This window comes from Salvelinus alpinus, chromosome 8 (assembly GCF_045679555.1).
Source record: "Salvelinus alpinus chromosome 8, SLU_Salpinus.1, whole genome shotgun sequence".
In the NCBI taxonomy this organism is placed as follows: domain Eukaryota; kingdom Metazoa; phylum Chordata; class Actinopteri; order Salmoniformes; family Salmonidae; genus Salvelinus; species Salvelinus alpinus.
Genome location: NC_092093.1, coordinates 79,399,234 through 79,422,192, shown reverse-complemented (window position 1 = coordinate 79,422,192; position 22,959 = coordinate 79,399,234). Strand labels below are relative to the sequence as shown.

General features: G+C 41.9%; 1 protein-coding gene across 2 annotated transcripts in view; it reads left to right on the top strand.

Moving 5' to 3' along the window:
- Positions 1-22,612, top strand: part of LOC139583760 (cadherin-18-like) — a 379,939-nt gene extending 357,327 nt beyond the window's left edge. For both annotated transcript variants that reach the window (XM_071415200.1, XM_071415199.1), the window contains 2 exons: positions 11,319-11,573; positions 21,780-22,612. In XM_071415200.1, coding sequence (XP_071271301.1) covers positions 11,319-11,573; positions 21,780-22,315 — 791 coding nt within the window. In that variant the 3' untranslated portion in view covers positions 22,316-22,612. The remainder of the gene's footprint in view (positions 1-11,318; positions 11,574-21,779) is intronic.
- The last annotated feature ends 347 nt before the right edge of the window (positions 22,613-22,959 follow it).

The window sequence follows — 22,959 nt, the reverse complement described above, 5'->3', positions numbered from 1 at the left end:
CAGGGTCTACAGTCAATCACGGATTACAAAAAGAAAACCTGCCCCGTAGCGGACATCGACGTGTTGCTCCCAGACAAATTAAACAACTTTGATCGTTTTGAGGACAATACAGTGTGACACAGCCCGCTACTGACACAGCCCGCCACCAAAGCCTGTGGGTTCTCCTTCACCGTGGCCAACGTGAGTAAAATGTTTGAAAGTGTTAACCCTCGCAAGGCTGCCGGCCCAGACGGCATTCTTAGCCGCGTCCTCAGAGCATGCGCAGACAGCTGGCTGGTGTGTTCACGGACATATTCAATCAATCCCTATCCCAGTCTGCTGTGCCCACATGCTTCAAGATAGCTTTCTTGGGAACAGGAACAATGGTGGCTAAGGTAACTGAACTAAATGACTATCACCACGTAGCACTCACTTCGGTCACCATGAAGTGCTTTGAGAGACTAGTCAAGAATCATATCCTCTCCATCCTACCTGATACCCTAGACCGACTCCAATTTGTTTACCGCCACAATGGGTCCACAGACGACGCAATTGCCATCACACTGCACACTGCCCTAACCCATCTGAACAAGAGGAATACCTATGTAAGAATGCTGTCCATTGAATACAGCTCTGCATTTAACACCATAGTACCCTCCAAATTTGTCATTAAGCTCGAGACCCTTGGTCTCGACCCCGCCCTGTGCAACCGGGTCCTGGACTTTCTGACGGGCCGCCCCCAGGTGGTGAGAGTAGGAAAAAACATCTCCATCCTGCTGATCCTCAACACAGGGGCCCCACAAGATTGCCTTCTCAGCCCTCTCCTGTACTCCCTGTTCACCCATGACTGCGTGGCCAAGGACGCCTCCAACTCAATCATCAAGTTTGCAGACGACACTACAGTGGTAGGCTTGATTACCAGCAACGACGAGTTTGCCTACAGGGAGGAGGTGAGGGCCCTCAGAGTGTGGTGTCAGGAAAATAACCACTCACTCAACGTCAACGAAACAAAGGAGATGATTGTGGACTTCAGGGAAAAGCAGAGGGAGCATCCCCCCATCCACATCGACAGGACAGTAGTGGAGAAGATGGAAAGTTTTAAGTTCCTCAAAGTACAAATCACGGACAAACTGAAATGTTCCACCCACACAGAGAGCGTGGTGAAGAAGGCGCAACAGCACCTCTTCAACCTCAGGAGGCTGAAGACAGTTGGCTTGTCACCTAAAACACTCACAAACTTTTACAGATGCACAATCAAGAGCATCCTGTTGGGCTGTATCACCGCCTGGTACGGCAACTGCTCCACCCACAACTGCAAGGCTCTCCAGATGGTGGTGCGGTCTGCACAACGCATCACCGGGGGCAAACTACCTGCCCTCCAGGACACCTACACCACCCGATGTCACAGGAAGGCCAAAAAGATCATCAAGGACAACAACCACCCGAGCCATTGCCTGTTCACCCCGTTATTATCCAGAAGGCGAGGTCAGTACAGGTGCATCAAAGCTGGGACCGAGAGACTGAAAAACAGCTTCTATCTCAAGGCCATCAGACTGTTAAACAGCCATCACTAACATAGTGTGGCTGCTGCCAACTTACAGACTCAAATCTCTGGCCACTTTAATACATTTAACAAATGGATTTAATATAGGTATCACTAATCACTTTAAACAATGCCACTTTAATGATGTCTACATATCCTAAATTACTCATCTCATTTGTATATACTGTATTCTATACCATCTACTGCATCTTGCCTATGCCGCACGGCCATCGCTCATCCATATATTTATATGTACATATTCTTATTCGTGTAGGAACCAATGGGATGCTCGTGGGGGAAGGGGGGCGTTCATGTAGGAACCAATGGGATGCTCGAGGGAATGCTCACGTGCAGGAATGCTCCAAATTGCAGGCTGCAGTTGCACATAATTGAAAACAGTGGTCGAAATGTGTTTATGTGTGAACTAAAAAATGATGCACAATAGTGTGCATGCAACTGAGTTTGCCCTTGAATTGTCTGTCCAACTTGACATCATGCTTCTTCCAATTTTAGATAGTCTGTGACTTGTGTGTACCTATCTCTGAAGAATTTCTCAGGATTTATCAAATGTGCCTATATCTTACCTTTGTCGATTGTGGCTTGATTTGATTAAATTATACTAATACACTCTTATAAAAATTAGGGTTCTACCCAACAATGCAATTCTTAAGTAAAGAATAGGTATTAGGTGAACAATAGATTAGTAAAGAAATAAAAAACAACAGAAAAAGACATTGAAAAATAACAGTAGTGAGGCCATATACAGTAGCAAGGCTATAACAGTAGCGAGGCTATATACAGTGCCTTGCGAAAGTATTCACATATGCACACACCACTTTTCCGTAATTTTTTTTTTTTTCATTTTTGAAACAAGTCATTTTTTTTATTTCACTTCACCAATTTGGAATATTTTGTGTATGTCCATTACATGATGTCCAAATAAAAATAAATTTAAATTACAGGTTGTATGCAACAAAATAGGAAAAACACCAAGGGGGTGAGTACTTTTGCAAGGCACTGTACAGGCACCGGTTAGTCAGGTTAATTGAGGTAGTATGTACATGTAGGTATGGTTAAAGTGACTATGCATATATGATAAACCGGTTAGTCGGGCTAATTGAGGTAGTATGTACATGCATGTATAGTTAAAGTGACTATGCATATATGATAAACAGAGAGTAGCAGCAGCGTAAAAGAGGGGTTTGGGGGGCGGGACAATGCAAATAGTCCTGGTAGCCATTTGATTACCTGATCACTCTATGAACAGTTCTACCGATAACCCTTTTATCGTTGAAGGGTTCTTCCTGTAACCCTTGATGAACGGTTCCACCGTAATTAGGAGTACTGTCTTGGATTCACTTTCTGTTAGTGTGAGTTCCTTCCTCAAAAACTCATCAATAGTTCCTATTCCCATTCGTCTGCAATAGAGACGTCTGCAATAGAGACTCTCTGTCTCTTCACGTGGCCATTTTACCCTTTTACTTCTTTTTATCCATTAACAAAGCATGTTTCTTGTTTAGTCGTACTGAAATGTCACTATTTCATTTTTTTGTGTTTTTATCTTGAACTGCATTGCTGTAAAAATAGCCTAAAGTAAGCATTTCACTGTTCGTTTACACCTATAGTTTACATAGCATGTGGCAAATAGCATTTTATTTTATTTGAATTAAGATATATTTTCTTCGGGTTTCAAAAGGGGTCTCATGTCACAATCTATTACCAAGGTTATTTTTAGTCTGTACTGTACCCACAGTGTTAGCAGCTAGTCAGTGTGAGTCATAGAACCCACCCTGCACGTACTGTTGACTCTGTACTGTATTTGATACACTCTTAAAAATAAAGGTGCAAGTTGGAACCAAATAAGGTTCTTGAGAGCGATGCCATATGGGAACCATTTTAGGGTCTCTGGCGAACCATAAATGTGATGGTTCTTTGAAGAACCATAGAAAAATCCCAGACAAGGAATGTTTTGGCTCTCCAGGATCGGAATTGAATAGCCCTGCTGTAGGGTTTAGTTGCATATTTTCCAGGGTTATTTGCATGTGAGTTTCCAGTACCAGCCATGACTGTATTTGCTAGTGACAGAGACATTGTTGTTGCATTCATGGTTTTCACTGAGTCAGTTCCTAAGTGAATATCATTCAAATGTATGATTTAAGACAATACATATTTCGTAAGGCCTTCTTTTGACGTCCTAGTTTTATGCTAATATAGTGGCCTGAAACTCAGTACATGCCACATCAGGCCTAAAAGTCACATTTTGCTTGATCGAAAAGTGATGTTTAACTCCTTATAGAATCTAGCCTGAGTGGGGATATCCAACATTTGGAAATATTCACCTGCAAACTGCATTCAGAATTATTTCAGAAAGACTTACATATGAGACTATATTAAAATGTTTAACTGGAACAACTATTTTGGTAACGGGTGCAATAAATTCAGGTAACATATTGGAATAGTTTAGAAAAATGTATGTTATTTATATTTGAGTAGAACAATATTAATGAACCAATCAATGTACATGCAAAAACACAGATATTGAAACAAACAATTCAAAAAAATCAACCTGCAATAGATCATGCTGGGAAATATGACCATGATGTGCATGGTTTTGGTTCAATGCTGGTTATTAACACCAACACGGGGTATGTTACGCCACTGAGTGTTAATTTAACTCTTTATGGTTTTAATTTTACTCTTGAGTCAACACAAGAAAAGTTACACAAAAATATACACTAGTTAACACGGGCTAATTTGCTGTGTGCTATGAAAGGGACATATAGTATCTGCAGGCTTCCATATATTTCAAGAACCTTTCAGAGTTCAGAATAACCGTAGATGCCACGTCAAGAAACCCACAATTAACTCAAAGGTTCTTTATCGGGCAAGAGTTCTCCAAGGAACCTTAAGAGCTGAGGAAGAACCCTTTTAAGGATCCTTTCCCCCCCCGTGTAGAGTAAGCTCTTGCCTCTTACAGCAGGCTCTTGCACTACTACAGAGGTTGGGAGTGGATGTCTGTCTGCCAGCGCCTAATACTTCCTATCTGTTGTCGTGAAATTTAAGAAAATCCCTCACACACACCCTCAGACAGACAACCCCTTCTCCCCCAACACCTCATCCCTCTCTCCACCCCCATTCTCCCTGTTATGTTCAAAATGGTCCTCATAGACACAACATCTTGGGTTTGCATCCCAAATGGCACCCGGTTCACTTTATAGTGCACTACTTTTGACCAGGGCCCATTGGGCACTATATAAGGATTAGAGTGCCATTTAGGGAAGGAATAGAGTGCCATTTGGGACAAATCCTATGCCCTATCATTGAGTTATTGCTGCTGCAAACACTTTTACACTTTTAGCCATAAAAGCTAGGTTAAAGAAAACACACTGGCTAAGTGATATGTTCTGAATGGTGCTATTGTTAAGGGGGTTATGTCGTCTCTGGTTTCAGCTGACTGCCCATTTCTGCGTTTTAAAACAGCCTTTAAAGCATTATGGATACTTCAGAGGCCCTTTTCTCCTGTCTGCTTGCAACCCCACCTTTGCTGAATCTCTAAAGCTATTATAAAACCTGAATTCCATCGTGTGCTATTCTCTGTTCTTCTCAGAATGAGTAGTTATTATTTCATTCTTTCAAATCAAAAAGCCATGGCGTAATTTATGTTGCAGTGTTTCATTAACAATGTCTATGGGAAAGAGGTATGTACGACAACAGCTGATGCACACAATGCAATCGTGAGTTGTGGAATCTGGGGCTCGTCTCAAATAATGCTGGTTAAGTAGTGCAGCGTATCCCACATTTTGGTACATTATCTACATAAAAAAAAGATGAACAGACATTGCCTTTCCCGATGGAGATTTACAATTACTCAACATTACATCCCTCTATGATCTGAGTTTTCTGTGCCACATCACTGCGGTGACATTTGCTTTTCTTTACTGTGAATTATCTAGAAGGCTATGTTTTCTAAACGACCCAGTTATTTGAATAGATCAATAGATTTGTGAAGGCCTTTCATACAGAGGACCTTTTGTTATTCCAAGCTAACCAGCTCGGTAGAAAGCAACGCTGTCAAGCCATTCATATTTGGGAATTTTAATTAGCTTATGCATCATTCATACAACATTTTACCGTTGGTGCTCTATTTCTATCTAACATTTGAGACACGATCGTCTGGTTTAGCTTTTGGAGTATTTGTGCCAAAGAGTACTATAAGAATCCAGTGTTCACGATAATTCTTAACTCCAAAATGTGCTTGCTTTGCTAACTTGGGTAAGACACTAAGACATTGATATGAAAAAGCCGACATTAAAAAGCATCTATTTGCATGAGGCAGGCATTTGATGAAATGTATTATAACATGCATTACAACACATCCAGTGACGTAACATGGCATAACATATTATCTGAGCCAGCTAGACATTGAAATACTTAGGTTTCTATTCAATCTGTATCTTTGAAGAAGGGTAATTTCCTATTGAGCGGACATCTGCAGCTTTCACCATGAATGCGGTCTCCACTAACGCGGGAATATTGGCTTTGGTCAAAATTACGCCAGTGGGGATGGCTGATGTTTAATGGGCTCTTAACCAACCGTGCTATTTTGATAGTTTTTTCGCATTGTTTGTCATTTATTTTGCACATAATGTTGCTGCTACCGTCTCTTATGATCGAAAAGAGCTTCTGGATATCAGAACAGCGATTACTCACCTCGAACTGGACGAATCCTTTTTCTTTAATGAGTCGGACGAGAGGGATTTACTCCAGACACCCGAAAAGGCCCTCATCCCCGTCATTTGCAGCAGAAAGAGACAGAGGTTTCGCGGAAGGAGATCGGGGTGCCTTGTGAGGATCCGGCGACGAGTGGCTAATCTGCCTTTGCCAAGCGTACTATTGGCCAATGTACAATCGCTGGATAATAAAGTGGACGAACTACAAGCACGTATATCCTACCAACGGGACATTAAAAACTGTAATACAGCCACGACTGTGTTTTTATTACAGGGACATTAAAAACTGTTCAGCCACGACTGTGTTTCACGAGTCGTGGCTGAACGATGACATGAATAACATACAGCTGGCAGGTTATACACTGTATCAGTAGGATAGAACAGTCGCCTCTGGTAAGACAACCAAGCTGGTCTGACCAGCATGATCTATCTGGTTATGGTGCAGACCAGTATGGTCTAGCTGGTCAAACTGGTCTGAACAGCGTGGTCTAGCTCAGGCCTGGTCTATTATTTTCCATGGAGGGCCACATTAGATTATATTTTTGCCATCGCGGGCCAGAATCATATTACAGGATTATACATCATGTGTATTACTGTGTTGACAGATATATCTACTGTAAATCACGTCCAGATATACTACTTCATGTACTGTTTTAACATGCACAGAAATAGACCACATCCATGTTTTCCTTTTGGTAGGTATTTTCATTATTAAACATTCAATGAACTACAAGGAGGGAAAAGTACATTGTGCATTCAGCACCACGGACAGAACTCTTGTTAAACCTTTTGTCAATAGGGGGGCGCTATTTTCACATTGTAAAAAATCGTGCCCAAATTAAACTGCCTCGTACTCTATTCTTGCTCGTACAATATGCATATTATTATTACTATTGGATAGAAAACACTCTCAAGTTTCTAAAACCGTTTGAATTATATCTGTGAGTAAAACAGAACTCATTTTGCAGCAAACTTCCTGTCAGGAAGTGAAAAATCTGAAATCGAGGCTCTGTTCCAGGGCCTTCCTATTCATTTGCTTGAAATCTATGGATATACATGCACTTCATACGCCTTCCACTAGATGTCAACAGGCAGTGGGAGGTGGAATGGGGTGTCTAGCTTGATCTGAGGTCGAGCAAGAGCTCTTGGAATGACGTGACCCCAATTTCCTTTGTCCAGCAAGGCGCGGGAAGGACATCGACATTGGCTTCTGAAAAGCGTTCGGTATAGACGTCTAATAACTCCGGCTTTGATTTTATTTGATACATGTGATAATATCATCGTAAAGTATGTTTTTTCAATATAGTTTTATCAGATTATTGAACGTTTATCGGGAGTTTTGGCGTTTTCCGTTCTCTGCGTTTGGTGAAGATGGACATCTTCGCGCCACTTGGCTAGCTAAGGTTGCTAATTCGACAGGCGAAGAGGACATTCTAAAACCAAACAACGATTTATTCTGGACAAAGGACTCCTTGTACAAGATTCTGATGGAAGCTCAGCAAAAGTAGGAACCATTTATGATGTTATTTCGTATTTCTGTGGAAAATGTTTAGTTCTATTTTCCGCCCTCATTGCAGGCGCTGTCTCGCTATAACGTAAGCTGTATGTCGTACTAAAGTTATTTTTTAAAATCTAACACGGCGATTACATTAAGAACTAGTGTATCTTTAATTTGCTGTACAACATGTATTTTTTTGTAAAGTTTATGATGAGTTCTTTGATTAGATTAGGTGACTGTCCAAAATATCTCCGGATAATTCTGTGCAGTTTGGCTACGTATTCACATTGTAAAACCACGATTTGTACCGCTAAATATGCACATTTTCGAGCAAAACATATATGTATTGTGTAACATGATGTTATAGGACTGTCATCTGGTGAAGTTTGTCAAGGTTAGTGAATAATTTTATATCTTTTGCTGTTTTTTTGCGATCGCTACCTTTGCGGTGAATGAATGCGGTTGTGTGGTTGGCTATTGTGGTAAGCTAATATAATGCTATATTGTGTTTTCGCTGTAAAACACTTAAAAAATCTGAAATATTGGCTGGATTCACAAGATGTTTATCTTTCATTTGCTGTACACCATGTATTTTTCATAAATGTTTTATGATGAGTATTTAGGTATTTCACGTTGCTCTCTGTAATTATTCCGGCTGCTTTGGTGATATTTTTTATGGTAGCTGCAATGTAAAACTATGATTTATACCTCAAATATGCACATTTTCGAACAAAACATAGATTTATTGTATAACATGTTATAAGACTGTCCTCTGATGAAGTTGTTTCTTGGTTAGTGACTAATTATATCTCTATTTGGTCGGTTTTGTAATAGCTACCTATGCGGTAAAAAAATGGTGAAAATATGCGGTTGAGTCTTTTGCTATTGTGGTTAGCTAATAGAAATACATATTGTGTTTTCGCTGTAAAACATTTTAAAAATTGGAAATGATGGCTGGATTCACAAGATGTGTATCTTTCATTTGGTGTCTTGGACTTGTGATTTCATGATATTTATATGCTAGTATTTACTTGTGGCGCTATGCTAGGCTATGCTAGTCATCTTTTTTACTGATGAGGATGCTCCCGGATCCGGGATGGTGACCAAGTAGAAGTTGTTAACAGGTATGCACAAAAACACAAGAAAGAGAGAGAGCTCAACATTACATTTAAACTACTCAATCAGTGTGAGGAGTGAAGTCTCTGATGGGTATTGACTAGAGCAGTAAAGTCAGGTGTAGTTTCTGACGTCGCTATGCACAGGATTGCTGAGAGGTGAGTCAGTAAGAGATGATCTGTGCCTTGACTTGTTATATTTCATCACTGAAAATGTCTGTTCACATACATATGTTGAACCAAACAGTACAAACATCTTCTGAGCATAAATCCTAATCTTTGGAAAGTTTTGTTCATCGAGAGATGCATAGAACCTCATCAGTGACAGTGTTTTGAATAGTTCTCCAATCACTGCATCAGACTGAAGATCGATAAGCTCAAGTTGCAGGTCAGTGGGAGCGCTATCCATATTGAAGGTGAAAAGAGAGGAAACCAACAGCATGTAATTTTCTAACACTTTGAAATCCTCAAAACGACGAGAAAACTCACCGTTCAAAGCACGCAGCAGCGATGTATATTTCTCCCGCTGGTCATCTGATAGGGAACAGACTAGTAGTGTAAGAAGGTAGGTGAGATTGTTGGCTTCTACTTGACGGGTCAGGAGGAGTCATTTTCCCTTGACGGCTTTGACAAGGCTGTACATCTGATGTGAAAAAAGACCCTTCCCTTGTAGTTTGGAATTCACTTAATTCTTGAGGGCCATTGATGTCCACAGTGAAGGCAAAATCAGCCAACCATTCTTTATCTTGCAGTTGAGGGAAATCCACATTTTTTCTTTTAAATTTGCAAAACTTGATTCCGCAGGCCGTATTGAATCAGGTCGCGGGCCGCATACGGCCCCCGGGCCGGCCTTTACCCAGGCCTGGTCTAGCTGGTTATGCTGGCAGATCGTTATGTTTTCACTGGTGACCAGCCTTCGCTGTGTTTCGGTCACTTGTGACCAGCGTAAGCTAAAGCAAAAATAGCATCAAGTGACATTATGTTGACAAAAGGATGTTCATTCCCATTGGAATCCAGCCAGAGTGAATCCCAAAATCTGCATTCAGAATGACTACCAGGGTGAAAAGGATTATTTAATGGGACTACCTAAAGCATCTAAACTGGAACAACCCTTTCAGTAATAGGTGCAATAAATCCACCTAACAGATTGGATTACTTTAGATATGTTATTTATCTTTGTGTCGCATAAGATCAAGTAATTGATTAATTAATCAATCAGTGTACTTATATTGCAATAAACAATTTTTAAAATCTCATATTCTCTTTTGCCAGCTGCCTGAATTTCCTCCTACTCCACTGTATGATACAGATTGTTAAAAGATTAGAACCAATAGACATTATGTCATTTTTCCCTTCGGGGGAAGCTTTTTAGGTGCCACATAGAACCCTTTTATTTGTCCCTGCACACCAGCAGGCTCTCATGTAGTCTATAATAGCATGGATCTGGGCTTCTGAAATGCAAGCTATGATCGTGAATACCAAACATCACTCTCTCTTTCTTTTCTTTATCTTACAGCTCTCTCTCTCTCTCTCTCTCTCTCTCTCTCTCTCTCTCTCTCTCTCTCTCTCTCTCTCTCTCTCTCTCTCTCTCTCTCTCTCTCTCTCTCTCTCTCTCTCTCTCTCTCTCTCTCTCTCTCTCTCTCTCTCTCTCTCTCTCTCTCTCTCTCTCTCTCTCTCTCTCTCTCTCTCTCTCTCTCTCTCTCTCTCTCTCCCTCCTGTCTTGCTGATAATGTGATACGGCGAGTCTGAGTTAATAAAGCTTGAAGTACGTGTTGTCAATCATTATAATTATTCCATAGATGGAGTAGAGATTAGAGTGTGAGGTGGTGGAGGTCTAGGAACACTAGTTTGGTAGCTACTACTTTATACTACAGTGACATCTTTATGGAGGAAGTGTTTTCACAGTGAAGAGAGAGGAGCCAGTGCCTCTCACAACTTCCACTAGAATATCTCCTTTTATTTCCCTTTTTCAATCTTTCTTTCATTTCTCTTTCCTTCCTGTCTCAACTTTATTAGTAGAGTGGCCTCATGGATTTTCAAGGTGAACTGCTTATTTCGTGGTTTATTGTAATGACTCGGATATGAACTATAACAGGAACAAAAAGTAAACAACAAACAGAGTTAACAGACACAGAGAAAGAGACATTTTCCAGCTTGAGAGAGACAAGAAGTATGTATGTGTATATCGTTAGACTTGTGGAATTTTCTATTTCAAAGTGAAAGTACATTTGCTCGCTATCTCCATTAAAAATCCATCTGTGGAAGTGGGTTAGAATGGAGCACTCTGGACAGAATCCCACCTAATGGGAAGTGCGGCCTGGGTAGCTAGTCGTCCTGAATGAGTCCTCTCCTCTAATTTGTCCTAATGAGTGCATTTTCTCTCTCTCTCTCTCTCTCTCTCTGCTCTCTCTCTCTGTCTCTGTCTCTCTCTCTCTGTCTCTCTCTCGTACCAGACAACACGGCCAGTATCATTGCGCGCCGGAGGCGGTTCAGCCGACTGGTCCAGGAGTTGTATGAGCTGCCCATCGTGGTGTGGGATGGTGGGGAGCCGGCACTGAGCGGCACCAGCACACTGACCCTGCAGGTGTGCCCATGTCAGTGGAACGGGAGGGTGCAGACGTGCCAGGATGAGAGGGGCCTCCTCTCCTCGGCAGGCCTCAGCACGGGGGCCCTGATCGCCATCCTGCTGTGCATCGTCATCTTGCTGGGTAGGTGTTGCCTGGGTAACATCAAGCCTAAGGGTATGGAGGAGGTTATGGCCCGCATGGCGGGCCTCACACCTTAGGCACATATTGGTGGGGATGATGGAGGGTATGGGTGCAGGCCTGGATGGCATCACACTTTAGGGCACGTTTATGGAACACCCCGGGGGCATATTGTCTGAGGGGCAAGGTGGTTGAAGGGTATGGGCGTTAAAAACGCCTGGAGACATGGTGAAGTGTAAGGAGGAGAGCAGCAGGAGGAGGAGTGGAGACCTCACAGAAGGAGGGATGACAGACCAAGGGTAGAGGAGGAGATAGGGAGAGAGATGAATGGAAGGGTAAGGAAGGACACAAGTGGGTTTTAGAAAGAGGGAGGATAGGGACAAGGTCAGGATAATGTAGAAGTGGATAACAGAGAGTTAGTGAGATTGGGCCAGATGGGGAGATGGATGAGAGAAGAAAAATTGACTAAGAGGAGAATAGAAGGAGGTAAAGGAAGGGATACGAGACTTTAGAGAGCGTGGCACAGAAGGGGGATAGAGCTGTGTTAGACCTGTCCAGAGATTTTCTGATGCTTTCTATTTCCATAGAGTCAGGATAAACACACTATTTGGGTTAAATCAATGTGTTGTATAATAAATGCTTTATAACCAGAGATCACAGAGAATTCATGTGCCACAGAATTCATATGAATTTCAGCAAAGTGGAAACGGCACTGCCCCCACTGCCAAATACCAACAAAGTGCCTCTCCAGAGCAAACAGAACAGCGGTAGGACAATGAAGAGACTGTGTATAATGAACAGAATCCTCCATCACCCACTCACCCCATCTCCCTTGATTGTCTGTGGACATCGGTGCGTGAAGGTGATGAATATTCATATCAGTCTCACCACGGCTCTGTCAGAGACTGAGGCACCCAGCAACTAAATGCCATCATTACGGTTTGAAGCAAACACATGAGTGAGAGACTGCAGAGTGAGTGAGTGAGTGAGTGAGTGAGTGAGTGAGTGAGTGAGTGAGTGAGTGAGTGAGTGAGTGAGTGAGTGAGTGAGTGAGTGAGTGAGTGAGTGAGTGAGTGAGTGAGTTCTAGATACCTAAACACAGGACTTATCGTTTGGTGCAGTTATATTGAGATAAGGTGGGGAAGGGAGTGTTAGTGTGATACAAAGCTGTTTCATGCCAAGAGAGAGATTGACTGAATGAAGGTCTTACTTTAATGAGCCATCCTCATTATACTAAAAACACCACAAACACCCATCCCCCCCCCCAAAAAAACGCATCGTGTGACACCATAACCTCCACACAATCACATTACACAGTACACAACATTACAATACACCCTTCAGCACCACATTACAACCGTACATCCAGCCCCTCCTCTCCAGCTATACAGACAGCCCCCCTGAGCCCCCATACCTCTGGAGACATCTCCACACTGTTGATCATTTTGTAAATCTCGAACTTAAACCTAAGACACGCAGAGACCATACATTTGAATAATAACACGGGATCTGATGCCCCCGTCAGTTCCGCCTGCTGTGCCAACTCTTGGGGGGGTTTCCGCAGCCGTAGGTCTGCTAGTCTCTTGCTGCCATTATACATCTGTGCAGGTTGGCTGAAAGGGTGGACCTCAAAGGTCCAGCACATGCTGGTAGAGTACCTTCTCAACAGAGCACAGTATGGTAGAGTACCTTCTCTGCAGCTTTGAGTCGGATCCCTTCCACCCTGCTCTCCAGGTCCACCAGGCCTTGTCCCCTCTCCAGGTACAGAACCAGCCAGTAATGCCCCGACTAGACAAAAATCCACTAACTTGCGCTGCAGCTCCGCAAGCAGACCATCGGGAGCATTGAGAACGGCCAATTTATGCCATAGGGAGGATGCTGCCAAGTTGTTGATGATGAGCACCCTCCCTCTGTATGACACTTGGACAGGAGCCACCTCCACTTCGTCAACCTTGACAGCACTGCTTGCTCCTTCCCAGTTCTTCCTAACCCACCCCCCTGAGCCCAGACACCCCAAGCATCTTGAGACCCTCACAGCCCACTGCAACCCCCTTCGAAGCTGCGGAGGTGCCCTGTCCCTCCATGCCCCCTCACTCTTGCCCCCTCGTACACCCTCAAACTATTTCCTGCTCATCCTTAACCAACACTGAGACATCATCAGTATATGCTGACACTGCTATGCCTGTCGCCAACCCTGTGCCTGGCTCACACACTCCCTGTAGTCTCCTGAGTAACAGGCACAGAAAGGACTGAATAACAAGAGTGTACAGCGGCCCCGACACAGGGCATCCCTGGTGAATGCCCTGCCCTACCCGGACTGGCCTACTGAGCCCTCACCCGACCTTGACCATACATGAAGCCCCAGCATACAACACTTTAACCCAGGCCACAAAATTGTCCCCACAACCAAACAAGACAACACATTGAATATATATCCATGGTCCGTCCAATCTAAGGCTTTCTCCTGGTCCAAGGAAACAATTTAAAAATGTCCATTTGAAAGCCTTGACAGGCATGTCCCTGATTATGAACAGATTATCAGTGATTGAGCATCCTAGTGAAAAACAAATGTCTTGTGCCAATGACTGTTGAGAAGAACGTTTCAACATTGGAGTACAGTGCTTAGCATGTCTCTCGAGGAGGCTAAAAAGAGATTTCAGCTTGGAAAAGTTGAATATTTTCAGGAGTTGGGTAATTGGGTAATTGGGAGGGAAAAAGAGAGGAGGTTCAAAAGACTGAGGGATGCAGAGGATGGGTTTGAAACTGTTGAAGCTAGTAATAACAAGGGAGAGGGTTTGTCGAGAAAGATTGGTGTTAAATTCAAACAGAGTGAGCCGGACACCAGTTTGAGTTCTGGAGGTGAAATGGAAGGGGTAGAAATTGTTGTGAGGAGCTCGGAACCCAAGCCTTACATTGATGGACATGGTTATGATAAAGATAAGTTTGGTCCAGTGGGAGTGAGATTTTTGAAGTTGGATGGAAAAGATGGTGGGTACTGTTGAGTCAGTGAAGGTATCACACACACACACACACACACACACACACACACACACACACACACACACACACACACACACACACACACACACACACACACACACACACACACACACACACACACACACACACACACACACACACACACACACACACACACACACACACAGTACAACAATTATTTATGATGGCAGCCATGTTTGTTTATGTTTGACAAGCAGAAATGGACTAATCCCAGAATACCGTTCACTTTCATTAAGATGCAAATAAACAAAGTCAAAGATGGCTGCACCCATTGCCCGAATAAGACCAACTTAGTTTGTTCACTTTTGAGTTTATTACAAATCTCAGATGTGCTTGTTACAATGTTCGATGTGATTGTATACAAAAACTGAAGCACATGACTAGAAAAGTCGTTTCACTGTTTTTAACAAATTACAAAGCAAATAGTGTATTCACCTCAAAGATGATCAACTCAAATACAAGCCTACTGCCTAGCCTAGCCGTAAGGCGAAAGCTAAAACAGCTTGCCAGATTTGAAAACATTTTAGGGGGGTTTCTAGTCAGTAATACTTGAAGTTTATACAAATGTAAACACGTTTTGGAAAGAGATTGATAATTGGTCCATCCACGTAACATTCAGCCCGTAGATGACGCCAAAGCATAAACCTAGATAATCCTGTCTAGCTCCATAGTTTACGATAACCCATTATATCTACAACCTCTCCTCACTCATGCCACGGTCTCTGCACATGTAGCTGATCACATGCACACACCATTCATTCTGATCATCTACATGTCAATGTAATAATACATTGACATGATGAAAAAATGTTGTCACTGCTGTAGCCTAATTTTTCCAGGTGAAAATACATTCAATTAATTCAAAAAATTTACAAAAACTATTTAGGATGCCAGCGATTCCCTTAGCGTTGGTCGGCATATATAATACATTGCATTCGGAGTGTATTCAGACCCCTTGACCTTTTACACATTTTGTTACGTTACATTATTCTAAAATGGATTAAATTAAAACATTCCCTCATCAATCTACGCACAACACCCCATAATGACAAAACAGAAAAAGGTTTTTAGACATTCTTGCAACAACAAAAAAAATACAGAAATACCTTATTTATATACAGTGGGGAGAACAAGTATTTGATACACTGCCGATTTTGCAGGTTTTCCTACTTACAAAGCATGTAGAGGTCTGTCATTTTTATCATAGGTACACTTCAACTGTGAGAGACGGAATCTGAAACTAAAATCCAGAAAATCACATTGTATGATTTTTAAGTAATTAATTTGAATTTATTGCATGACATAAGTATTTGATACATCAGAAAAGCAGAACTTAATATTTGGTACTTGGCCTAACCACAAGGGGGTACTTGAGAAGACTCATGAGACCATAGACTTACTGGTGTAAATGCACATGAGGGGGTACTTCAGGGGTACTCCGGGCAGTCTTAAATTCAGTTAGTGTTACACTAACCGAAAAAGGGTGGGAACCACTGAGCTACATGATCAAATTTGTCTGTTTTCAACAAATCAACTGTTTAAGATGGTTGTCTTTTAACCAAGCAAGATAAACAAGCGTACAATCAGCACTGAGTGAATGAACAAAAACGTTTTGGAACAAATGCTTCCTATCATCACCAGACTGTCCATTTAAATAGACTGTCAAGTTAACATGTTTACGACTGGGTTTGTAGCGTAATGGTTAGCGTTACCACCTAGGGCTCTACATTTTCTCATTTATAGTTTGACAGGCACACACACACACACACACACTTATTTAAATTTATTAGGTGGCTCTTAAAAGAGCCTTTGGGTTCGTGGAGTGGCAGGCAAGTGACTGATTGTGGTGGTGTGTACTACTGCATGCGTCTTGCTAGAACGGATGAGAGACCTGTGCCAGTTTCCACAAAGCATCTCAGAAAGGGTCTTAGGAATCCTGTTAACCTGATTTAAGGCAAAATAAATCCCAGTTTAGAGTATGATGTTAACCTCTAATTCCTCCCAAACCCGGATCCGGGAGCACCCCCCACAGTAAAAAAGCTGACTAGCATAGCCTAGCATAGCGTCACAAGTAAATACTAGCATCTAAATATCATTAAATCACAAGTCCAAGACACCAGATGAAAGATACACATCTTGTGAATCCAGCCATCATTTCTGATTTTTAAAATGTTTTACAGGGAAGACACAATATGTAAATCTATTAGCTAACCACGTTAGCAAAAGACACCACTTTTTTTACTCCACCAGTTTTTTACTCCATCAGTAGCCATCACTAATTCGACCAAATAAAGATATAAATAGCCACTAACCAAGAAACAACTTCATAAGATGACAGTCTGATAACATATTTATTGTATAGCATATGTTTTTTTAGAAAAATGTGCATATTTCAGGTATAAATCACAGTTCTACATTGCAGCTGCAATCTGAAATAGTGCCGAAGCTGCCAGAATAATTACAGAGACCAACGTCAAATACCTAATTACTCATCTTAAAACATTTCTGAAAAATACACAGCGTACAGCAAATGAAAGCCCAACATCTTGTGAATCCAGCCAATATGTCAGATTTTTTAAGTGTTTTACAGCGAAAACACAATATAGCATTATATTAGCTTAGCACAATAGCCAGAAACACAAGCAATTTACCAGCAGCACAGGTTAGCGATCGTAACAATACAACAAAAGATATATAATTTTTGACTAACCTTGATATACTTTGTCAGATGACAGTCCTGTAACATCATATTACACAATGCATATAGGTTTTGTTCGAAAATGTGCATATTTAGCAGCACAAATCGTGGTTATACAATGTGATGAGTGGCAACAGGTCATGCATTCTGGCCGGCGCCATCTTGGAAAGGCACCTATGTTTACGATTATTTATCGATTAGATTGACAAAAAAATACAGGTTGGACAGCAAATGAAAGATGCATTAGTTATTAATGCAACCGCTGAGTTAGATTTTTAAAATTAACGTTACTAGACATACAGTGTGCGTTACAGCCAGACTAGTGCCGCAATAACGGCGGACAAATGCGTTTACATTTTTCCACATAAATACGGAATAACATCATAAATAGTTCTTACTTTTGTACGAGCTTCCATCAGAATCTTGGGCAAGGTGTCCTTTGTCCAAAATAATCGTTGCTTGGTTGTAAAACGTCGTCTTCAACTTCAGAATTAGCAGCTAACAATAGCTATGTGGCCACAACATTCCCAAATCCCCAAAACGCAATACTAAGGAAATTCCGAAAATAGCAATATACTCGCATAAACTGATATAACTCGGTTTAAAATAACTTCGTTATGATGTTTCTAACACCTATATCGAATTAAATTACAGACGGATATAGCTAAGGGCGATAACTGAGCGTTTCAAAGTGCCATCTTGAGGTCTTGCTTTGCGCAATGACGAACGACGAAAAGAGAGCGCACTTCGTTCCTTGGCCTTTTATAAGCTCTGAGAACTACGTAGACACTCCATTCCACTTCTCATTGGTTACTGACATCCAGGGGAAGGCGGGTGCAGTTCATGTCGACCCATAGGACACATACAGAGCTTTAAACTGATCTGAGAACAGAGCCTCGTTTTCAGACCTTCGCAGTTCCTGTCATGGATTTCGCTGCAGAAAGAGTTCTGGTTCACCCACAGACATAATTCAAACGGTTTTAGAAACTAGAGATTGTTTTCTATCCAATAGTAATAATAATATGCATATTGTACGAGCAAGAATTGAGTACGAGGCAGTTTAATTTGGGAACGATAAATGTCCAAGTTGAAACAGCACCCCCTGTAGTGTCAAGAGGTTTAAGACACTGCCCAGACAAACTCTGAGCTAGGAGTAAAATCAATTCATAAAAGTTTCTCAGCTGGTAATCATGACAGTTTGAGGTACCGCAAAGGAAAGATGGTGATGACTCTCATTGACATTGTTGCAAACTGGGGAATAACCAATCATGACGAGGCACTATAGCATGTGTAGCTTCAGAGATACTGCGCAAGAGATGCTGTTGCAGGTTTAGATTATTTATGCATTGATCATATAGATTGATAATTTTACCAACTCCAAAGCAATTGCATGCGGCGCAGGAACCACTGATTTGCTGCAAATATCAAAATACCTTCTGGTAACTCTAAACTGGTTAGGACAGCTCATGAGGTCTCTTAAATATCTGTTGACTTGGTGTGACTCTTATAACTAAAGAGGATTCATGCATCACTTTTATTTTTACCCATAAGAATAGGAGTGAAATGTCAAAATTCTCAGCACTTACAACAAATTTTCTAGTCTGATGACACTTTGTGGATGCGGGCCCAGGGCTGAACGCGGAACGAGAAAATGTTGTTTAATAGCCTACCTGTTTAATGTGGATCCTGCAACGTGGTTATCCTCAGTTGCTGGGACCGCTACTGTCTGTCCCGGCACACTGCCAAACCGTAAAGTCTGAAGAGCTGCTATTTGGCAAAACAGCTAGCCTAGCTTCTAGCTATCAAGCTAGACAGGTTTCCTTGACAGTTTGAACACATCCCGCAATACCGTTCGCCCTTGTGGATGGGATAGTCCCGGGCTTGTGGCTGTTTAAATCCCTGCTATTTGTTGCTGTTTCCATCGGCCCTGCGAGCTGTGCTGGATGGAATTCCGTCGAGTACCAGTGTTAGCCTACGTTGCCACCATCATGCCGCCCAAAGTTAAGAAAGTTTGGAGTAATAGAGATGACAGTGTTTTGCTATCACAGGTGCAGGATCTTTTAAATCGATAAAAATATGCCTACAAGCAATTGTTACAGAAACAGGAAAATGGCTTCAAGAGCTTTTTCCAAATAATGGTGAAATCAACTAACCTTAAGAGACCTTAAGAACAGTTTGCAGTTCTCCCAGGGAGAGGTGGATGTCCTGAAAGAGACTTGCAGCAAGGTGACAACAAACTAAGTCCACGCGAGATGTCATCAGCACTGTCTGTGAACAGTGGTGTAAAGTACTTAAGTAAAAATACTTTAAAGTATCTACTTAAGTAGTTATTTGAGGTATCTGTACTTTACTATTTATAATTTTGGCAACTTTTATTTTTACTTAACTACATTTCTTAAGAAAATAATGTACTATTTACTCTATACATTTTCCCTGACACCAAAAGTACTCATTACTGTGACACGATTGCGTTTAGAGGTAGGTGAAGGAGTCAGGTGCAGGAGAGCAGAGATGTCCGAGATACGTATTTTAATGGGCAAGTCCATAAACATACAGGTAAGGTACAATACCAAAAATAAACGCCCTCGACAACAGAGAAACCCGTTACTCATGAAAGGAGGAAAAACACAACGCTCCTAAATTTATAAACACTCAGTATAAATCCGTGAAAACAAAACAGGCACAACCTTAACGAGCAACGTCATACCAATAATCCCGCACAAACCTAGGCAGGTAACAGAGGTAATTATACACACAGAAATTAAGGCAAATAAAACCAGGTGTGAAAGAACCAAAAGACAAAACTAACAGAAAAGGAAAAAAGGATCGGTGATGGCTAGTAGGCCGGCGATGCCGACCGCCGAGCGCCGCCCGAACAGGGAGAGGAACTACCTTTGGTGGAAGTTGTGACAATTACATTTTGAATGCTTAGCAAGACAGGAAAGTGGTCCAAATCACACAGTTATCAAGAGAACATCCCTGGTCATCTCTGTTGCCTCTGATCCTTTGGACACACTAAACACAAATGTTTTGTTTGTACATTATATCTGTGTGTTGGAGTGTGCCCCTGGCTATCTGTAAATTAAGATAAACGTGAAAATGGTGCCGTCTGGTTTGCTTAATATAAGGAATGTTTTACATTTACTTTTGATATTTAAGTATATTTAAAACCAAATACTTTTAGACTTTTACTCAAGTAATATTTTACCGGGTGACTTTTACTTGAGTCATTTTCTATTAATGTATCTTTACTTTTACTCAAGTACGACAATTGGGTACTTTTCCCACCACTGTCTATGAATCATTATTAGAAAACTGGGGAAACAGACAATGTAAAGTGGCAATCCAGGAGGAATAACATTGTTGTGGATGGCATACCAGAGTCTCCTCATGAGACCTGGAAGGAGTCTGAAGAGAAGGTGAGAAAAATGATCACCGAAAAGCTGCAGATGGATCATAGGAAGATTGAGGTGGAGTGCGCCCACAGATTTGGAAAACCTGTAACCAGCCCAGGTGACAGACCCAGGCCTCTAGTAGTCAAATTCATAAGGTTCAAGGACAAGATATGGCTGTTCTGGAGAGAGCCAAGAAGTTGAGAGGAACCAACATCTTCCTCAACGAGGACTTCTCTGCAGCTGTGCGCCAGAGGCGTAAAGAACTTATCCCAACTATGAAAGCTGCCAGAGAGCGTGGGGACATTGCTTATATCTGCTACGACAAGCTCATTCTCCACCTTCCCAAAAGCCTGGGAGGGAGAGAGCCAAGCTTTGATATGATCAATACATAAATACTCTAGACCTACATACACCAGTATCTCTTGTGGTTTTGACAATGATTTCACGATGCCAATTTCATAACACATTAAAATATGTAATGTGCAAAAATAAAGAATGGGTCCTTAACAAAAGTAGTAAACTATATAGGAAGTAGAATGCCATTTGGGACACAGCCAGAGCTTTCATTTTGTCAGCTGTTTACGACCCAAAACATGCACATTTCTTATGACGTAATAAATTACATACCAACACCACATGCAGAGCATGGAATTAGCATGCGACCAGGCTTGGACATCATACTGAAATGCAACTGCTACAATAATGATGGGGTATTGTTAAACCAACCGTTTTGTTGATGTTTCCATTACAGTCATTATTGTTGTTGTTGACATGGCTTCTCTACATGTCTCATTTTCTAATTCTATCGATCAGCGTTCTGTTCATCACTCTCTGGAGTGGCATTGTAAAACCACCATTTTGTTGATGTTGTTTCCATTATTGTTGTTGCTGTTGACATGATGTCTCTGCTTGTCACTCTCTTCTGCAGCGATCGTGGCTCTGTTCATCACCATTTTGTTGTTGTTATTGACAAGATATCTCTGTTAATTTCTCTCTTCTTACAGCGATTGTGATTCTGTTCACTGTTTTTTTGATGGCATTGTTTATTTAATTGTTGTTGTTGTTGACACAGCATCTGTCCTTGTCTTCCTCCAGTGATCGTGGTTCTGTTCATCACCCTGCGGCGGAGCAAGAAGGAGCCCCTCATTATCTCAGAGGAGGACGTGCGTGAGAACGTGGTAACCTACGACGACGAGGGCGGCGGCGAAGAGGACACTGAGGCTTTCGACATTATTGCCCTGCGGAACCCCGCTGCCGCTGAAGAGCTCAAGTTCCGACGGGACGTCCGGCCGGAGGTGGCCCGACAATATGGCGGGCCGGCGCAGGGCTGCCACAGTCCCCCAGAGCTGGACCAGGTGAATGTGCAGAAGTTTATTAAACAGAGACTGGTGGAGGCAGACATGGACACTGGTGGGCCTCCCTATGACTCCCTCCAGACCTATGCCTACGAGGGTCAAGGGTCGCCCACAGGCTCCATCAGCTCTCTGGACTCCCCAGGAACACACTCAGAACAGGATTATAACTACCTGGATGACTGGGGGCCCGAATTTCAGAAACTGGCAGAACTCTACGGGGAGGATATGGATGTGGCAGAATTGGATGTAGCGGTTGCAGTGACAGTGGCGACCTAGACTCTCAACGTCTGTCACAACGTCTGTTAAACTAAACCTCTCTCTCTCTCAATCCTCCTCCTCAAATAATTTTAAAACAATGAAACAGAAATGCTTTTGAACTCATTCCAGCTGATCTACTTTTACTGTTGAATAACTGACTGCCCCTTTTTTCAGTTTTCCTTTTGGATCATGGGTCTAATATGCAGAAGAACTTAATAAGATTTCGTGGATGGAAAAATATTAAGGATTAACGGAAAAAGGAAAATATTTTCCCTGGTGTATATTTTTTATTGCTCAATAAAGTCCTGAATTCCATATGAGTGGATATATGTGAAACGGAGTGTCAACTTTTTTTCTGAAGATCCACAGAGTAAGGGTTATCTTACACTCTTAAATTTAAAGGTGCAAGTTGGAACCAAATAAGGTTATTGAGAGCGACGCCATAGGGGAACCATTTTATGGATAGTTCTTTGAAGTATCATACAAAAATCAAAAAACAGAAATGTTTCCAGAACCAGAATTTAATAGCCCTGCTGTAGGGTTTTAAGCCTATTTTGCATATTTCCCAGGGTGCCTTTCGAGTGCATTTTAAAGTTACCAGTACCACCCATAAATCTGTTTGCTAGTGCCAGAGAAATGCTTGTTGGACTAATTAATATTCT